The 21,243-nt window shown below is 35.1% G+C and overlaps 1 protein-coding gene across 1 annotated transcript in view; it reads left to right on the top strand.

Moving 5' to 3' along the window:
• The window catches only part of SRFBP1 (serum response factor binding protein 1), a 112,790-nt gene that overhangs the window by 58,482 nt on the left and 33,065 nt on the right, over nucleotides 1–21,243 (top strand). The window contains exon 4 of the mRNA XM_021009512.2: nucleotides 17,983–18,054. Within this exon, the coding sequence (XP_020865171.1) occupies nucleotides 17,983–18,054 (72 nt within the window). The remainder of the gene's footprint in view (nucleotides 1–17,982; nucleotides 18,055–21,243) is intronic.

The raw sequence follows: 21,243 nt of genomic DNA, 5'->3' as shown, positions 1-21,243 counted from the left end.
AGTCTACATGTGCAAAGGAGAACAGTTTCTACATGCCAAGCAAAATTTAGATATTTTAAGTGGCTTAAGTAAAACGTAGATTGGTTTAGCCTAGAGAAGACTTAAGGATGACATGATTGTGGCAGTCATGTGTTTTAAAGGCTATAATATTGTAATAAGGATTAAATTTATTCTCCTTTGCCTCAAAGATCAGAATTAGGGCCAATGAGTATAATTTTAGGGAGACATCTTTCCTCAGTATAAAAAGGAACCTCCTGTTGACTAGATAGGAATATGGATTGCACCTGCCATTTCAGCGTTAGAGAGAACTCCCAAGTGAAGCAATGCCCTCTTCCAGTGTAGGTCTGCATCTTCTCAGCAGTTGATAATCTTAGAGCATTATCTAGAGCACAGAAATATTAAGTGACTGGCCTAGGGTCACACAGTCAGGGTATGTCAGAGGCAGGACTTAAACCCAGGTGGATTAATTATGGGTAGAGCACTGGTCCTGGAGTCAGGAAGACCTGAGTTTAAATCTACCCTCAAACACTTAATAGTGGTGTGATCCTGGGCAAATCATTTAACCGCTGATGTCACAGTTTTACTGAACTGTAAAATGGGGAGTAATAAAAGCATAAAACTTATAGGGTTGTTGTGAAAATAAAAGTGAGATAATATTTGTAAAGAGCTTACATACCGCCTGGCATGTAGTAGGTGCTTAATAAATTTTTATTTCCTTCCTTTATGCCTTTCTAGCTTGTCTATCCATTATAGATATTTGGATAGTTGGCCATTAAGGCCAACTCTTTATCCATTATGCAAACTTGCCCAAAAGTAGAATGAGTTTTCTCAGGTAATAATAAGTACCTATCTCTGGAGGTCAGGTAGACTTTGCATAATCACTCATCTTGAATGTTGTTAAGAATGATGCCTGGTAGTTATTGGATGAGCTTACAACCTTTTCAACACTTAGAAGTCCCTTTCAACCCATAAGAGTTAATTTAGTACATGAGTCTTGCATGTAACAGGGAATGTGAATTCATTCACATAGAGAATTTGAAGGTTAGGAAACTCCTACTACTAATGAAAATTGAGATGAGGTCAGAGAAAAGAGGCAGTGAGTGAGGCAAAGAGAGAAAGGGGTGGATGGAAAGATAAGAGTTTGTGATCTCAAAAAAGAACTTCACAGCTGTGATTAGTAGAGATAGCATAGTCATTGGTGATGATGAGATCTTCTTGGGATTCTTCCCAGAACTAGATACTGCCCCTGTCTTTGTTGGATCACCTGTCCTGGGTCCTCTGACCCTTGTTCCTCTGGCTTCTGAATCATCCTGTAGGGGGTACTGTTCTGGCCCAGGTTCCTGCCATAAAATGAGATTCTGCAGTCACCCATGCTGTGTGCTGTTTCTATCCTTGATAGAGAATATGGGCTGTTTTGTATTTCTCTTTCCCCAAACCCTGCTTATCTCCACTCTTCATTTCCCTAAGATTCCAACTGTTTTTGTGCAGTTTTGGATTAATTGGAGGAATTTATAGTTGTTTCTCTTTGGTTTTCTTTATCATTGTTTCTTCTGGTACATTTTTACAGCTTTACTGTTGTGTTTGAAAGGAGTCTTAGCGAGCCATTTGGAACTATGCCCAAAAGGGCAAAAAAAATGTACATACCCTTTGACCCAGCAATACCACTTCTGTGGCTGTATCCCAAAAATATTTATAGCAGCTCTTTTTGTGGTGGCAAAGAATTGGAAATGAGGGGATGCCCATCAGTTGGGGAATGGCTAAACAAGTTGTGGTATATGAATGTAATAGAATACTATTGTGCTATAAGAAATAATGAGCAAGTGGACTTCAGAAAAATCTGGAAAGACTTGTGTGGACCGATGCTAAGTGGAGTGAGCAGAACCAGGAGAACATTTTACACAGTAACAGCCATGTTGTGTGATGACTAACATTGATAGACTTAACCCTTCTCAGCAATGCAAGGATCTAACACATCTCCGAAAGTCTCATGATATCAAAAGAAAGAACCGTAGAGTTTGAATGCAGATTGAAGCATACTATTTGCTCTTTTTTTCCTTCTGGTTTTTTTTTTTTGGTTTTTTTTTTTTGTTTCCTCTTTCTTGTGGTTCCTTCTATTGGTTCTAATTCTTTCTTACAACATGACTAATGTGGAAATATGTTTAATAGGAATGCATATATATAGCCTATATCAGATTGTGTGCCATCTTGGGGAGGGAGGGGGAGAAAAATTTTAAATTCAAAAGTTTATGGAAGTGATTGTTGATAAATCAAAACAAGTTAAGAAAAAAAAAGGAGTCTCAGCTTCTCTAACTCCTAAGGTACCACCATTCCCACAGTTCCCAGTAAGATACTCTCTTGCTATTTCCCTACTTACTTTGATATGTTTTATTATTGCTGTTTTCCCAATTAACATTATTAAATTCATTGTATATATTATTTTACTAGTTCTGCTTCCTTTATTTTCTGTTATTTCACATAGATCTTCTTGTGCTGTACTTCTCTGAGTACATCATTACTTTCTTAATAGTGATATTTTATTACATTCACATACCAGATTTGGTTTAGCCATTCCCTAGTTGTTGGTTATTTGCTTTGTTTTTGAGTTCTTTGCTGCTATAAAAAGTGCTTCTCTAAATATTCTGGGGCATATGGGACTTTTCTTTTTTATCTTGGGCTTCCTTAGGGGTAAATGCGTAACAGTGAGATCTGTATCCAAGGGCATGGACGCTTTCTTAGTTGGTTTTATGGATGCCTTGATAGACTGACTGCCAAATTGGAGGCTTCCCTTTCTATTTTTTCCTCCTGTATTTTGGTTGATTTATAGAAATTCTGTCAGTTTTGGTGGGTTTATTTTGTAGGCTATTGTCTCAATTAGGATTGTTTCTTGTTTGTTTGTTTGTTTGTTTGTTTGTTTTTCTGATTCCCTAGGATTTTCCCTCTTCTCAGTTTTAAGCCTTTCTGGTTAGATCTGCAGCAGTAATAAATAAAGCACTCCTTGTGCTCCTAAGTTCTTCACTTTCTTGCTTATGATTTTATAGTTTTTTTTAACAGTACATCCTAGATTACTTCTATTAGTAACATTTATCAGAATCATCAGAAGTGGATAGTCATCTAATTTGAAAAGACTTGGATGATTCTGTTACATTGTAAGAAAAACAACTGCAGAGCCCTTTTTTTTGTTTGTTTTCTGCTTGACAGTTTCCACTTAATTTCCACTTAATCCCTTAATTGGAATTCACCAACCATTAGTCTTCATATCTTCTTCCTCTGACCTTTCTGGGTTATCTCTCATATGTCAGCACCTGTGACTCTACATCATCTTTTCTTTGAGGACAAGGACTGCCTCTTCTTCAGCGTGATCTTCACATTGTTAGCTCTAAATGATCATTGATACTTCTTTCTCTCTTTTTTAGTTATATTTTTTATCCTCCAAATTACTGACATAGGTTATGATTTACACTTACCCCTTTCATCCTTTTCCTTTGTTTTCACATTGGAGCACTCCTTATGTTTTTGGTTTGTTTTTCCACTTCATTATCCCTAATAATCTGAATAGTGAAGTGAAATTATTCAAATCCCTTTATCCTCTCTTGCATGAGAAAGACTAGTTTGTACTTTTAAGAAAACATGTCACATTACTGTGTCAAAAATGTAAACACCTTACATTCTTTGTAGGCCACTACAGAATTCTTTCTGCCTGTCATACTTGCAAGGACTGAGATTTTCAGTTCTTTGTTATTTGCTAATATCTTCACTGATCAGTTTTCATTAGGTAACTTTCCAGCTTTCACTTCCATCCTTTCACTTCCTAAATGTTAAAATTCTCCATCAGGTTTCTGGAATTAAGTGAGTTTCAGCTTGTCGTCTGTGGTGATGACTTCTAGGCCTGGGAATCTTAAATTACATTCTGTCTTAACAGTTGTTAAAAATAAAAAATATGGGTATGTGCTGAATGTGGGTGAATAAGACGACCTCTTCCAACTCTAAAATTCTGTGATTCTGTAAAAATATACTTCATTTCATTTTTTGTACTCTTTGGACCTTACCATATCTAGTTTCTTTTCACTTTATTTTCATATTTTATTTGTATTTCCAAATATATTTCTCTCCACTCTACCCAGTGATTCACTCTTTGAAACAGGAAAAAAAAAAAAGAAAAAAGTTGAGCTAATTAAACTAACCAGTGCATCAACTGAGTCTGATAGTACATATATGAAATAAATATTATACTTGTAGCTTTGCAGAGAAGGTTCATTTTTTATTTTCTTTTTTTTCCACCTAGAAATTAATTTTATTTATGAATCACAAGCATATCTTGATTTATATACTATTGTCTATATCCATAGGACAACAAAACACATTATTATTTTAGGACTAATGTTGTATTTTCCCTTCTACTATGCAAATGAAGAAAATTGTATGATTCAAAAGCATTTACAAAATGAAATAAAATCTTTAAATAACTATACATATATAGTCATTCCTAGTAACTTCAGTTACTAGAAAATCAGTTTTAGTAACTGCAATTTTATATCACTTTTTTTAATATCACTTTCTTGATATGTCACTGAATAAGACATGCATTTGCTCTCCATTTTGTATTGCCTTTTCATGCTATGCTTAATAGGAAATGACATGACCTTTTACTTTACCACCTTATTGGGCTGGTGTTAGGGTATTTTTGGTGTATATTGTTTTGGAATTTAATTTTTTTAATTCACTCTTAGTTTTCAACATTTACTTAGGTAAGATTTTGCATTCCAAATTTTCTCCCTATCTCTCCCCTTCCCTCACCCTAAGACGGCATATAATTTTATGTAGGCTTCACATATACATTCATATTAAACCTATTTTCACATTATTCATGTTGTAAAGAAGAATTAGAACCAATAGGAGAAACCACGAGAAAGAAGAAACAAAAACAAAAAACAGAGAGAGTAAATAATATGCTTCGATCTGCATTCAGACTTCATAGTTCTTTTTCTGTATATGAACAGCATTTTCCATCATGAGGCTTTTGGAGTTATCTTAGATCCTTGCATTACTAAGAAGAGATAAGTCTATCAAAGTTAGTCATCATACAATGTTGCTGTTACTGTGTACAAAATCCTTCTGGTTCTGCTCAGTTCACTCCGCATCAGTTTATATAACTCCAGGTTTTTCTGAAGTCCACTTGCTCATGTTTCTTATAGCACAATAGAATACCATTACAATACAGAGTACATTACAATTCTAGTACAGAATGGAATACCATTACATTCACATACCACATTGATGGGCATCCTCTCAATTTCCAATTCTTTGACAACACAGAAAGAGCTGCTATAAGTATTTTTGTACATGTGGATCCTTTTCCCATTTGTATGATTTCTTTGAGATACAGACCTAGAAATGGTATTGCTGGGTCAAAGGGTATGCACATTTTTATGGCCCTTTGGGCATAGTTGCAAATTGCTCTCTAGAATGGTTGGATCATTTCACAACACCATTAACAATGCATTAGTGTTCCAGTTTTTCCATATCTTCTCCAGCATTTATCTTTTTCCTATTTTGTCATGTTAGCCAATCTGATAGGTATGATGTGGTACCTCAGAGTTGTTTTGATTTGCATTTCTCTAGTCAAGAGTGATGTAAAGCATTTTTTCATATGACTATAGATAACTTTAATTTCTTCATCTAAAAATGGCCTGTTCATATCCTTTGACCATTTATCAATTGGGAATTGACTTGTATTCTTACAAATTTGACTACATTCTCTATATATTTTATAAATGAGGCCTTTATTGAGACACTGATTGTAAAAGTTCTTTCCCAGTTTTCTGTTTCCCTTCTAGTCTTGGTTGCATTGGTTTTGTGCAAAAACTTTTCAATTTAATGTAATCAAAATTATCCATTTTACATTTTGTAATGTTCACTAACTCTTGTTTGGTCATAAATCTGACAAGTAAACTCTTCCTTGGTCTCTCAGTTTGCTTATAGTATCAGCCTTTATATCTAAAATGACTTTTTTTTGGTATATGGTGTAAGATGTTGGTCCATGCCTAGTTTCTGCCATACTATTTTCCAGTTTTCCTAGCAGTTTTTGTCAAATAGTGAGTTCTTATCCCAGAAGCTGGATTCTTTGGGTTTATCAGACATTAGATTACAATAGTCATTGACTCCTATGTCTTGTGAAAAATGTTTTGTAATTGTGTTCATATAGTTCCTGGGTTTGTTTTAGCAGATGGACTCCCAAATATTTTATAATGTCTACAGTAACTTTAAATGGAATTTTTCTTTCTATCTCTTGCTGTTGGGCTTTGTTACTAACACATAGAAATGATGATTGTTTATGTGGGTTTATTTTATAATCTGCAGGTTTCCTAAAGTTGTTTATTATTCCAAGTAATCTTTTACTTGATTCTCTAGGATTCTGTAAGTATACCATCATATCACCTGCAAAGAGTGATAGGTTTGTTTTTTGCCTATTCTAATTCCTTCAATTTCTTTTTCTTTTCTTATTGCTAAAGCTAACGTTTCTAGTACCATATTGAATAACAGTGGTGATAATGGATATCCTTGTTTCACCCTCAATATTATTGAAAATGCTTCTAGCTTATCCCCATTACAAATAATGCTTGCTGGTGGTTTTAAGTAGATGTTACTTATTATTTTAAGGAAGACTCCATTTATTCCTATGCTCTCTAGTGTTTTTAGTAGGAGTGGTTTTGAATTTTGTCAGAAGCTTTTTCTGCATCTACTGAGATAATCATATGGTTTCTGGTAGTTTTGTTGTTGATATGGTCAATTATGCTGATAGTTTTCCTAATATTGAAGCAGCCCTGCATTTCTGGTATAAACCCTATCTGGTCATAGTGTATGATTCTTGTGATAAGTTGCTGTAATCTCTTTGCTAATATTTTATTTAAAATTTTTGCATCTATATTCATTAGGGAAATTGGTCTATAATTTTCTTTTTCTGTTTTGGCTCTTCTTGCTTTAGGTATCAGTGCCATATTTGTATCATAAAAAGAATTTGGTAGGACTCCTTCGCCTATTTTCCCAAATAGTCTATATAATATTGGAATTAATTGTTCTTTAAATATTTGATAAAATTCACTTGTAAATCCATCTGGCCCTGGAGATTTTTTCCTATGGAGTTCATCGATGGCTTATTAAATTTCTTTTTTCTGAAATGGGGTTATTTAAGTATTTTATTTCCTTTTCTGTTAATCTGGGCAATTTGTATTTTTATAAGTATTCATATATTTCACAAAGAGTGTCAAATTTATTGACATACAGTTGGGCAAAATAGCTCCTAATTATTGTTTTAATTTCCTATTCATTGGTGGTGAATTCACCCTTTTCATTTTTGATACTGGTAATTTGGTTTTCTTTCTTTTTTTTTTTAATCAAATTAACCAAAGGTTTATCTATTTAATTGGTGGTTTGTTTGTTTGTTTGTTTGTTTGTTTTCATAAAACCAGCTCTTAGTTTTGTGTATTAGTTCAATAGTTTTCTTGGTTTCAATTTTATTAAGCTCTCCTTTGGTTTTTAGTATTTCTAATCTAGTATTTAATTGGAGATTTTAAATTTGTTATTTTTCTGGCTTTTTTAATGCCCAGTTCATTGATTTCCTCTTTCTCTATTTTATCCATATAAGCATTTAGAGATATAAAACTTCCCCTAAGAACTGCTTTCTCTGCATCCCATTTGGTATGTTGTGTCATTATTGTCATTCTTTTGGATGAAGTTATTGATTGTTTCCATGATTTGTTATTTAACCCACTCATTCTTTAGTATTACATTATTTAGTTTCCAATTAATTGTTATTCTGTCTTTCCATGGCCATTTATTACATGAAATTTTTTATTGCATCATGATCTGAAAAAAAAATGCTTTTAATATTTCTGCCTTTCTACGTTGGATTGTGAGGTTTTTATGCCCTAGTACATGGTCTGTTTTTGTGTAAGTATTATGTATAGCTGAGACAAAGGTATATTTCTTTCTATCCCCATTCAGCTTTCTCCAGAAGTCTACCATATCCAATTTCTCTAAAATTCTATTCACTTCCTTAACTTCTTTCTTGTTAATTTTGTGGTTTGATTTATCTAGTTCAGAGATGGGGAGGTTGAGGTCCCCTACTAGTATGGTTTTGCTTTCTATTTCTTCCTGTAACTCCCTTAATTTCTACTCTAAGGATTGCTATACCACATGGTTCATATATGTTTAATAATGATATTACTGTAAATTTGTTTCACTCTGTCTTTTTGTGGGTTCTGCTGCTTTAGAATTTGTTTAGAGCCATTTTTTACAGCTATTTGGAGGGGTTTGGGGGAAAGCTCAAGCAAGTTACTGCTTCTGCTCTCCCGTCTTGGCTCCACTCTCCCAGGCTCCTTTTTTGATCATGGCTTTCAGGTAGACTAATAATTTTTAAATTATCTCTCCTCTATCTGTTTTCCAGGTCAGTTATTTTTCCAGTGAGACATTTTACATTTTCTATTTTTTCATTCTTTTGATTTTGTTTGATTGATTCTTGATGTCTCATAGAGTCATTAGCTTCCATCTGCCCAATTCTAATTTTTAATGAATTATTTTCTTCAGTTAGCTTTTATACCTCCTTTTCCATTTTGCCAATTCTACTTTTTAAGAAGTTGTTTTCTTCAGTGTACTTTTTTTTTTCCATTTTGTCAATTGTATTTTCAAAGGAATTGTTCAGTTTTTCTTCTACCTTTCTTAATTCTTGTTGTGTTCTTCCAAGAAGGCTTTTTGGGCTTGAGACAAATTCATATATTCCCCTTTGAGGTTTTGGAGGTGGGTAGATTGACAATGTTGTCCTCTCCTGAATTTGTGTTTTGATCTTCCCTGTCACCATAATTACTCACCATGGTTAGTGTTTTTCTTTGTTGCTTTTTGCTCATGGTATTTGCCTTTTTCCTGGCTTTTAGAGTTGATCTCTGCTTCTGGGGCACAGGGAGCACTGTCCCTCGATTATTGTGTTAGGGGCTAATGGCCTGGTTCTTGGCATGGTATGCTGGGGCCTCAGGTACCTGGCAGCTGGAGCCTGTAGGATTCTGGTAGCTTACCTGATGCTGAGCTGGAACTGGTGGTGGCTGGTATGTACCTAGGCCAGGTGGGGTTTTTCTGCATTTCTCCGGGCTTACACTGAAGCTCGTGGGGTGGGATTTGGGGGTAAGGATGGTCTGGTCACTAGACCTCCTCACCTAGGGCTGTGCTAAAGCATGGATAGGCTCAGCCGCTAGTAGATGCCTGTCTGCTGCACAATTAGTGGTTTTCTGCACTGTTGTCTGCCAGGTCCTTTGGCTGGACCAAAGCATGCGAGGGATCCTGGTGTTGGTGCTTTCTCCCTCCACCTCCCTTGGGCCCAGAATCTCCCACTGGTTTGTTGAGGTCAGGCTTGCTGCTGGCTTACTGGGATGCCTTTCATCCTAAACTGGTCCCCTTCAGCCACAGCAAGAGGGACCTATCCTGTTAATCCCCCTAGCCTCCCGAGCTAAAAGACTGCTGCACTCCATCATTCTACTGGCTCCTTGGTTCCAGGATTTTTCGTGGGGCAAATTCGAGGTTCATGAGGGAGGGTAAGAGAGACTTACTGCTTACTCTGCCATCTTGGTAGTTTATGAGCTAAGCCTTTGAACTGTTGCATTTCTTTTCCCTAGGCCATATTTTCTAGTATATTCTTCATCATTTACTCCTGTTCTCACCTTTGCATTAGAGTCATTAAATAATCAGGAGGGCTTTGTCTTGTTCTTTGTAGCAACAAATATCAGCACATGAGTTACAATTAACTTTCATTTCTTTTGCATGGGCTTATGCAAAGTGAAATGTATCATTTGCAAAGTAACGGCAGTATTTTGACTATTATAAGTACTCAAATTAACTAGGACATATGAAGAAAGACCACTCTGCATTCAGAGAAAGAACTGATCAATACAAGTATGTATAGAATAATTTTACACACTTTGTGTGCGTGTGTGTGTGTGTCTGTGTGTCTGTCTAATGGTAACCATGGGGGGAGAGATTGAAAATGGGGAGAAAGAGGAAATTTACATAACTTTATTATGTGTATTTTAATTGTATCAATTTCTTTTCAATTTTTCCTTTTTTGTATTTATTTAGTATTTAATTTTTCCCCAGTTATGTGTAAAAACTATTTTTAATATTCATTTTAAAACTTTGAGTTCCAAATTCTCTCCCTTCTTCCCTACCCACTCCACTCCCTCATTGAGAAGGAAAGCAATTCTATATAGGTTATGTATGTGTAGTCATGTGAAACATATCCATAGTAGTCACATTGTGAAAGAAAACATACACACACACACACAAAAATGAAAAATAACGTTTAAAAAAAAGTATACTTCAATCTGTATTCAGACACCATCAGTTCTTTCTGTGGGACTGAATAGCATTTTCATACTAAATCCTTCAGAGTTGTCATGGATCATTGTGTTGTTGAAACAGCTAAGTCATTCATAGCTGATCATCTTACGATTTTGCTATTACTTTGTACTCAGTACTTTTCACTTTTCATCAATCCATGCAAGTCTTTCCAGGTTTTTCTGAGAAATATCCTGTTCATCATTTGTTATAGTACAATAGTTTTCCATCACAGTCACATACCACAACTTATTCAGCCATTCCCCAATTGATGGGCATCCCCTCATTTTCTAATTCTTTACCCCCAGAAAAGAACTGCTACAAATATTTTTGTACATATCGGTCATTTTCCTTTTTGTTTTTTTAATCTCTTTTGGGTTACAGACCTAGTAGTGGTATTGCTAGGTCAAAGGGTATGCATGGTTTTATAACCCTTTGGGCATAGTCCAAATTGCTCTATAGAATGGCTTAATCAGTTCTCAACTCCAACAACAGTACATTAATGTCTCATTTTTCCCACACCCCTTCCAATATTTGTCATTTACCTTTTCTTTCCTATTAGCCAATCTAATAGGTATGAGGTAGTACCTCAGAATTGTTTTAATTTGCATTTCTCCAATCAATAGTAAATTAGAAAATCTTTTCATATGGCTGCAGATAGCTTTAATTACTTCATCTGAAAACTGATTATGTCTTTTGATCATTTATCAATTGGGTAATGGCTCTTATTTTTATAAATTTGACACAGTTCTCTATACGTTAGAGAAATAAGGCCTTTATCAGAGAAACTTGCTTTTTTTTTTCACAGTTACCATTGCTAACTGTATTTCCCTCCATCCTATTTCTCTTACACCCATTTATTCTGTTCTTTCTCCTTTCACCCTGTGCCTACTCAAAAGTGTTTTGCGTCTGACTACCCCTTCCCCCAATCTGCCCTCACTTGTATCACCCTTCCCCCTTTTTCTTATCCCCTTCCCATTCTACTTTCCTGTAGGGTTAAGATAGATTTCTGTACCTCATTGTCTGTGTATCTTATTTCTTCTTTGAGCCAATTCTGATGAGAATAAGGTTCACTCACTCCCTTTTCCCTTCCACTATAAAAAATTTTTCTTGCCTTTTCTATGTGAGATAATTTATCCTATTCTACTTCTCCCTTACTTTTTCTCTCAATACATTCCTCTAAACCCCTTAATTTTGTTTTTTAGATATCAGTCCTTCATATTCAACTCACACCTGTGCGCTCTGTATATACTCTTTCTAACTGCCCTAATAATGAGAAAGGTCTTACAAGTTACAAATAGCATCTTCCATTGTAGGGATGTAAACAGTTAAACCTTTTTAAGTCCCTTATGATTTCCCTTTCCTGTTTACCTTTTTATACTTCTTTTGAGTCTTGTATTTGAAATTCAGATTTTCTATTCAGCTTTAGCCTTTTCATCAAGAATGCTTGATAGTCCTCTGTCTTACTGAATGATCATTTTTTCCCCTGGAAGATTATACTCAGTTTTGCTGGGCATGTTATTCTTGGTTGTAATCCTAGCTCCATTTCCTTCAGAATAGCATATTCCAAGCCTTGTGATCCTTTAATGTAGAAGCTGCTAAATCTTGTGTTGTCCTGACTGTGGCTCCACAATACTTGAATTGTTTCTTTCTGGATGCTTGCATGTTTTCTCCTTGACATTGGAACTTTGGAATTTGACTATAATATTCCTGGCAGCTTTTCTTTTGGTTTTTGGGTCTTGTTCGTGAAGTGATCGGTGGATTCTTTCAATTTCTGTTTTACCCTCTGGTTCTAGAATATCTGGACAGTTTTCCCTGATAATTTCTTGAAAGATGATGTCTAGTCTATTTTTGATCATAGTTTACAGATTGTCCAGTAATTTGTAAATTATCTCTCCTGGATCTATTTTCCAGATCAGTTGTTTTTCCAATCAGATATTTCATATTGTCTTTTTCTTTTTTTTTGCTCCATTCTAATTTTTAAGGAATTATTTTCTTTTCTTCATTGGCTTTTTGGACCTCTTTTACCATTTGGCCTAGTCTGTTTTTTAAGATGTTATTTTCTTCGGTATTTTTTCATGTCTCCACCAAGCTATTGGCTTGTTTTTCATGATTTTCTTGCATCATTCTCATTTCTCTTCCCAATTTTTCCTCTACCTCTCTTACTTGATTTTTAAAATCCTTTTTGAGCTTTTCCATGGCCTGAGACCAATTCATATTTTTCTTGGAGGCTTTGAGTATAGGAGCATTGACTTTGCTGTCTTCTTGTGAGTGTGTTTTGATCTTCCTTGTCACCATAATAACTTTCTTTAGTGATGGTTTTTTTCCCCATTTTTTGCTCATTTTTCTAGCTTATTACTTGACTTTTAATTATTTGTTAAAGTAGGGCTCTGCTCCCAGGGTGGAGGGTGTACTGTCTCAAGCCTCAGGGGTTTTGTGCAGCTGTTTTCATAGATACTTCTAGGGATCTGTAAGTTTTTCAGTTCTTCCAAGTTGGTATGATCTAAGGAGAGGTGTTTTCTACTCTCCTGGCCTGTGCTCTCAGCTGTGAGTGACCATAAGCACTCTTTTCTGCCCTGGAACTCTGGGAGGGTTCCCCTCCACCTTTGCCACAAGTTCTGCTATGCTAGTGCTCCTCCTTGCCCTGGCATTGCCATGGAGGACTGGGACCCGAATCCCAGTATGGGCAAAGCAACAGAGTCCTGCCCCAATGCTAACAAAGAGATCCCTATAATATCCTTCTGACCAGTTCTACCCCTCTTTACTGTCTGAGTGCTAGGAGCCTCAGAAGCAGCTCCTGCCACTGACACTGCTGATTCAGTCACTTTCAAGGCCTGCTCCTGGCCTGCTGGGGCTAGGCTTTGCTGGTGGGGCCTGCACTGAATTGCGCTGCACTCCCACCCAGGTGCAACAAACCCTTCCTGTTGATCTTCTGAGTTGTTCCTGGTGCCTGTGAACTTAGAGGTCCAGAAACCCCCACTGCTACTGCTGCCAGTAATTCAGTAGCCCTGAGGTCTGCTCCTGCGTGCTGGGGCCTAGTCTGCACTAGACTGCACTCCTCTCTCAGCCTGATGCAACAGACCTTTCCTGTTGACCTTGTAAGTTGTCTTGGGCTGGAAATTTGTTTCACTCCATCTTTTTATGGGTTCTGCTACTCTAGAATTTGTTTAGAGTTATTTTTTAAAGGTATTTGTAGGGTTTTGGAGGAGAGCTCAGGTAAGTCCCTGCCTTTACTTCACCATCTACTTTATTATATGTTTAAAAGAAGTAGCAAATTGTACTTAATAGATTTGCAGTTTCGTGTGCATTCGTCTTTTTTTATTATACTGTTATAGAAATGCTTATTTTATCCCATAAATTAAAAATGAAATAAATTTTTAAAAAAGAATTCTGCTTTCAGAATTTGCCACTGCTTTCTTGCTTGCCCACTTTCATTTGAATGAGAAAATAGTAGAATTGTTTGCAAGAAAGAGAACTTTATGAATGAAATTTATGTATCAATTAAAAAAACTCAGTAGAGATTAAGAGGCTTAATTTCTTTGTAATTCTTAAAGTGATAAAGTGTTTTGAGCCTACAATTTGTGTATAAAAGATTAGTGTCATAGAACTACCTGATTAAATGTCATTTTTAGAAAGAAAACTCCTGTATTTGAAAAAATACCATCAACCTTTTCTGTCACCTTATTCATCTGAAACGTTAATTTCATTCAATATGTTTATGAAATATTCAGGTTTTATTTATTAAAATATTTAACCATAAAGTAATCAAAACTTTATTCCAGGGGATTGAAAGGCTCACATTGTAAATGGTATTTCATTTCAGTGATTTACTCAACAATCAAGCTTTAAGTATCTACTTTGCTCATTGCAATATGCTGGTTGGTGGATATTGACATTCTAGATATTAACCTTTGACACAATTCGAGTGTCCTGTAGGAAGAGAGCAAAATCTTTATTGCTTTAATTCATATTATAAGTCAGGAGGTATACATAATAACAGCTACACAGTGAGTAATGTAGGAATACTTCAGAGGGAGCAACCCATCTATGGCTTAATTATAATTAGAATTGCTGTGTCTAAAAAGTGAGGAGCTCCTGTCTTAGTTTGCCTAGGCTGATCCTTCAGGATCAGGTATGCAGTTCTTCCTGGGTTCATCAGAACAGGACGTTAGTAGATATTAAAGATATATTGATACAACATAAATTTAAATTTCATTATGGTTTTTGATGCATGAATGATGTAACACCACATGTGTGATTCAAGTGTGAAGTTACTTTGCCTTATTATGATAGAACTCTTACTTATCTGAGTTTCAAATCCAGTAAATGGTTAAAAAAAGAAAAACCCTTATGTGCAACAGTCTTTAATCTTATGTGAATGTTAAGTCTTTAGTCATTTATATCACTATTTTTATATTCAAATGCAAAATTTAAATTTAAATCCCAACCTTAAATTTGTGAAATTTATACTATAAAATATAAAATTATAAACTATTTTAAAAATTGGTTCAAGAAATCATATAATCTTTTATTTGGAAAATCCTTTGGCATTTTTGTGAGAAAACAACTTTATTGAAGTCCCATCTGGTAGACCAGTTTTTTAGAAATGGAATTTTTGCTCTTACTGAAGAAAAACCATAATGAGATTCCCGGGTACAGAATATATCACAAAGTTTTGGATCACAATAGCTATCTCCTGAGTTACTGCTACTTCAGATTCTTCATTTCAGGGAAATCTATTTCTCATGTCTTTTCCAGCCATTTAAGCCAAGAAAATTCCAAGCAACCAGATTTTTCTTGGCCCCTTATGATTCCTTGGAACATATGGCTAGACCACTTAGAATGAATCTAATCCCTGTTATAGTTTAGAAAGCACAAAACCACTTCATATGGGCTGTTTGGATTATTTCACTAAATAACAAGAATTGTATACTTGTATACTACTTGTATACTCTCAGAATCTAAACTGCCAATTAGTTTTCAATGCCCTCCTTGAAAAATGACATATTAGAGCTTTCCATCATAACGAATTTTTGATCCTGATGCAGAGTCAGTGTTTAGACTGTTTAATACTTGATGATTTGAGGAAGTCGAAACAGAGACCCTTAGGGAATTAGATACATTTATATTTGTAGAATTATGGAATGTTAGAAGTTTTATACAGAACATTGAGACCAACCCCCTTGTTTTGCTTTTGAGGAAACAGAAACCTAAAAGGATATTGGGTCTCCTGGCAGAACCTGATTTCAAATCCAAATTTCCTGACTTCAGGTCCATTGCTTATTTGGCTCCTTTATGCTATCAGTGTAGTTTTTCAACAGACAAATGAATTATACCTTAGTTGAGGGACAGGATCATTCTTTCTGAATCTGCTTATTTAATAAAGGGGCATGACTGAATTAAAAGGAGTTCAGTACTATAGTAATTATCAGTTGGCATTCACAATATGGTATGTTAGGAAAACAACAGTGAACTATGAGTCAAGATCTGGATTCTAAGAGTCTTGGGTATACTACTAACTATGGGGTTTTATATAAATCCTTCATTTCTCCAGGATTCCATTCCTCATTTATAAAATGAGGGGGTTGGAGTAGATGATACGTAGCCTTTGCCAACTCTAAAATTCTCTAATTTTAACTTTTTTTTCCTGATTTTAACTTTTAAAAATTTTAATTTAATCTTAAAATTTTCAGCTTCTGAAGGTGCACATTAAAAAGTTTATCTTTGCCTTTAATATGGATTTCTTTTAATCTTTTTAAAGTTTACCAAAGTAAAAAAAATTTTAGCATAGTGTCATGTCTTGAGCTAAATTGAATTCAGTTATGCAAGGAAATACAGACACAATATAGAAAGGAAAAGAACATGTAGCCTAGATATGAAGAAAATTTTTTTAATCAATGAACTCTCAGCATGAGTTAGCAGTAGGAACACTTGCCTAGGACTGTGGCTTTTGGACCTAACTACTATAAACTAGGTTTGCAAATATGCACATACACATACATATACAGGGAGGGAGTATGTGTGTGCATGCATGTGTGTGTGTGGGGGGGGATGCTTTGGATAAGTCATTGCACTCCTTTAAGCTTCAATTTTCTCTATGAAAGAAGCAGCATGATATGATGGGGAAAACTAGATTTGGGTATGTGGAATCTGATTTTATCCCAGCTATGCTATTTGTAACCTTGGAAAACAAATATTTATCAAAAAATATTTATTAAGCACTTCCTATATTCCAGCCACTATGCTAGGTGCTATGTATGAATATATAAGTACAAAGAATGAAACAATCATAAATACATAAGTATAGCTTATATAATATATATATATGTATATATGTATGTGTATACATACACACAAAAAATACGAAATAGTTAAATACTAGGAATTTTTGGAAGGAAGGCAGTAGCGTTTGGTTGAATCAGGAAGGGCTTTATGGTGCTTCCACTGTGCATCTAAAAGACAGAAAGGAACTACAGATAGTCCTTACTTCACACAAATTCAACTTTATGTAGAGAAATTCTCATCCCCCCCCCAAAAAAATTTTGCTGTATTGTACTGTGTGCTCTCGCTTTCTCTCTCCCTCTTGCTCGCTTTCTCTCCATAGTTCTACAATTTATTTTGTAGCTCATTGTTGATTTCTTGACACACATAGGATCTTTTCATATTTATATAATAGAGCCAAAAGCTTCAGAAGACTTATTCTAGAGTATTTAATAAGAATATGATGCACAATCTTTTCATGAATCTTTTCTTAAATATTACATATTAAAAAGTAATCTTGAGGCATGAAAAAAAAGGTGTGGTAATATTCCTTAACAGTTAAAATTTTTGTAGATCATTTTTCAAACAGAACAAATATTTATATCTAATCATGTAAATTCAACTTTTCTTTAGAAGTGTATCTTTTTATTGACAAAGATAATCTTCACCAAAAGTTGCGTGTATATAAAATTTCTGTAAATCTATTTCTTGCATGTTTCCTTGGATCCCTAATGTCCTTGTAGTGATTATTCTTTTGCCCTGTACAGATTCTCATTCTTCCATGTCTTCTTATGACATATGATTTTTGTCTGTGTCTTTCCATAAATTCTCCATTGAGTATGTGACCAGTAGGCTAGGGCACTTTTTCTTAAATATTTTTAACATTTGATGGGTAATCGCTGAAACACCTCCTTTTCCTTGGTAATATCTTTTGCAGTAACTCTAAACGCAAGCCATTTTTCATAATCTGCAGTGTACCCACCAAGTATCTCTCCATTTTCCTTTGGATTATCTGTAATTTTGATTCTGTAGATAACTGTTGGTGTTCCTTGACTTACAACAACATTATAAATTAAATCATTTTCACTGTACTAGAAAACTAAGTTTAAAGAATCTTAGAGGTGTTTTCCTTAGCATTGTGAAGAATCCTATTGTGATATGAATTAATACCCTCATAATTTATATACTGGTTTGTCTTTTCACACACAAAAAATAGAGGTTTGAGTATGGAGGGGTTTTTGTTTGTTTTTAAAATACTGGTAGTTTTTAAACTGAGGCCAACTTATGGCAAAAACTTGATTAAACTAGGAAAAGTAAGCTGTTTGTTTTATGATTCTTTTGCAGGAAGTAAAGCCTGATGAAGTAACTAAATCTGCTCTTGACGATGATATCAGCTTTGAAAAAATCTGCAAAAAGGTGAATTTGCATTATGAAGTCTTTCATTTCATACAGTGTTCTTTGTTCATGTGATTTACATGTTTGTTGTAAATTTTTTTTTAAAACAAGTGACCAAGAAACTAGTACATTTGTCATTTTTTTTCCCCTTTTGAGGTTTAAATATTCAATGAAAAACAGATTTTAAAGGTAATGTAGGCTTTTTGGACTGTAACCACAGCATAGCTCTAACATTCTTAAAAGCCAATTATACTTTATATAACATTAAACATACAAAGTAAATATGAGTTCATTTATGAAAAATCTCCTATACAGATCAGACAGATGTGATTGATTATTGATTAAGCAAATGGAATGTAACCAATTAAATTTGCATTAGTATAGAGAAAGGAAATACCTCTTCTCTTTCCCCTTTTTCTCTCCTACCTTTTTGTCATATTCATTGTTCACATCATTCTATACATAAAGAGTGTGAAAAGGAAAGTGCCTAATTCCCTATGGGAGACCTGAGTGTTTTAAATAAAGATAGTTTTTAAACTGAAGCATACTTAGGCAAAAACTTCATTCATCTAGGAAAACTAAATTGTTTGTTTCATGATTCTTTGACAGAATGTAAAATCTGATGAAGTAACTAAAACTGTTTTTGACAATTGTCCCCCTATGGAAAAACAGTTCTGCCTCTAAGTAGCTATGTGACTTTGAGCAAATCACTTTCATCCCAGACCTCAGTTTCCTCACTTTGCCAATTTACTTTCACTCTTTTTTTTTTTAATTTTTAGGCAATTGGTGTTAAGTGACTTGTCCAGGGTCACACAGCTAGTAAGTGTCAAGTGTTTGGTCTGAGGTTGGATTTGAACTCAGGTCCTCCTGACTTCAGGGCCTGTGCTCTATCCACTGCACCACCTCGCTGCCCCAATTTCACTCATTTTATAGAAATTGTTCCAGGCAGTCAGCACCAAAATGCTACTTGGCAGGTCACAGTGCAGTTATCAAAATTCTTTTTGAGGTAGGAATGATTGGGTTATTTTATTACTGAATTCATTATTTGGTTAGATGGTGGTAGGGATGGGAATCAGCTGTGTGGAAGTGAATTCCCTCTTGCCACTACTAATAGTGCAACTTCAGTTCTGGGCCTTAAAATATAGTATAGGTTTTTGTTTTTCCCCTGAAGTAGGTACTTCTGAGAAACTTGAACTGTTTTTTATATTTCCACCACAAAAAAAAATGTTAGGCTACTATTAGTCATGGAATAATGAGGGTTTTGAGGTCTTCCAAAATTAGTGGGCTCCTCTAAAACAAAGGTCCCATAAGTATATAAAATAGGAGGCCAGAGGTCTATTTACATGTACTGTAATACCTTATTCATGCTGAACTAAGAAATGAGCTGTACTACGTAGCTTAGTTTTTTCAGATAACTTAACCAAAGCTTTCTATCTTAATCAAAAAAATCATTTTTACATTTTATTTTAATTATTTTAGATGTAAGTTTTTATAAAATATATACATCCCTGTAAGGATTGCTCATGGTCATTATTGTGAACATGATTTCACTGTGCTTTGCTGTAGAACACTTATGTTCCTAGGTGCTATTGAATTCTGTAAGATGGTTGATTCCTTACTGAGTTATCCCCAGACCCCATACTTTTTTAATTCTATTTTTATCCTCTTAGTTTTACCTCTCTGTTGCTTGAAGACTAGCTGTTGTCATTTCTTGTCCCTGTCTCTACAGCAACCTCTTCACTCTCATAATTCTAGTCTGATTTGTTGCTTCCCTTCTGCTTGTGGCCTGGAAAAATCAGATGACCAAACTTGTTAGAACTGTACCTGAATTAAGAGTAAATAGGCACTGGGAAAAAGATTGAAGGAATTTTCTTTAAGTAAAACAGATGAAAAAGACAGCATGATTTAGTGGATAGAAAACCTGGGTATAAGCAGTAGATCTGAGCATCTCTTGAATCTGTAACTGGCAAGACACTTAACCTCTTATTGGCCCCCGGCAACACTGAGACTATACATCTCAGAAATGTTGCTAATCTTTATTCCAACTCAATCCTTTTCCTTCTTGACCTTTCTGCAACAGTGTTGATCTTTTTCTCTTTACTACTGTCTGTTTTGTAGGTTTTTATGGCACTGCTCTATCCTGATTCTCCTCCCACCTATTTGATTGTTTCTTTTCTGTCTCCTGGATTTTCAGAAATCTTGGAGGTCCCCCAAGGCTTTGTCTTAGGCCCTCTTCTAATTTCCCTTTTATACTATTTTAATTTGTTATCTCATCAGCTCCAGGTTTGCAGTGATTTTTTCCATGGCAATGAGTATGAGATCTATTTGTTGAGTCCTAACCTCTCTGCTGACCTTCATTCTCACAGCTCTTCAGTCATATCCCTAATCAATATTAAACTCAACATGTACAATTCATTATCTTCCTCCCTGCCCCAAACATTCTCCTTTTTCTAATTTCCCTTTTATTATTGAGGACACCACCACCTTCCCAGGTTTGAAACTTAGGTGTTATCCTGGACTCTGTCTTTCCTCTAACTCTCCACCCCATTATCATATTAGTTGTCATGTCCTGTCCTGTAGGCCTTTATCACTTGACTGCTGGACTACTGCAGTAGTCTCCTGGTTGGGCTCCTTGTCTCAAGTCTCTTCCCACTTCAATCCATCCTCCACTTCTTAAAGCATATATCTGACTATATCATCCCCCCATTCAGTAAAGTCCAGCGGCTTTCTAATTCCTCAAGGAAAAAATATAAAATTGACTTTTGGCTTTTAAAACCTTCCACAAGTTTCCTCCTCCTTATCTTTTCAGATTTCTTATACCGTATTCCCCTTCATTAATGATATGATCCAGTGACACTAGCTTATTTGCTATTCCTCACACATGACACTCCATCTCCCAGTTCCTAGGTTTTCGCTATCTATTTCCCTATGTCTGGAACACTTTCCCTTCTCATTCCTGTCTCCTACCCTGCCTGGTTTCCTTCAAATCTTCCTCAAAAAGACTTTCCCAGTCCTTTTTAATCTTAGTGCCATCCCTTTGAGACTGTGTCCAATTTATCCTCTGTATATCTTGTTTGTGCATAGCTGTTTTCATGTTGTCTCTTGCATGAGCTCCTTGAGCTCAGGGACTATTTTTGTCTTATTTTTTCCCTTTCTTTATATTCCTGGTACATAGTAGTCAATTAATGTTAGTTAATTTGACTTTGATCT

This window comes from Phascolarctos cinereus, unplaced genomic scaffold (genome assembly GCF_003287225.1).
Source record: "Phascolarctos cinereus isolate Bilbo 61053 unplaced genomic scaffold, phaCin_HiC Scaffold_4;HRSCAF=312, whole genome shotgun sequence".
Classification (NCBI taxonomy): domain Eukaryota; kingdom Metazoa; phylum Chordata; class Mammalia; order Diprotodontia; family Phascolarctidae; genus Phascolarctos; species Phascolarctos cinereus.
The sequence above is the reverse complement of the archived record's forward strand: the minus strand, read 5'-3'. Positions and strand labels throughout refer to the sequence as shown.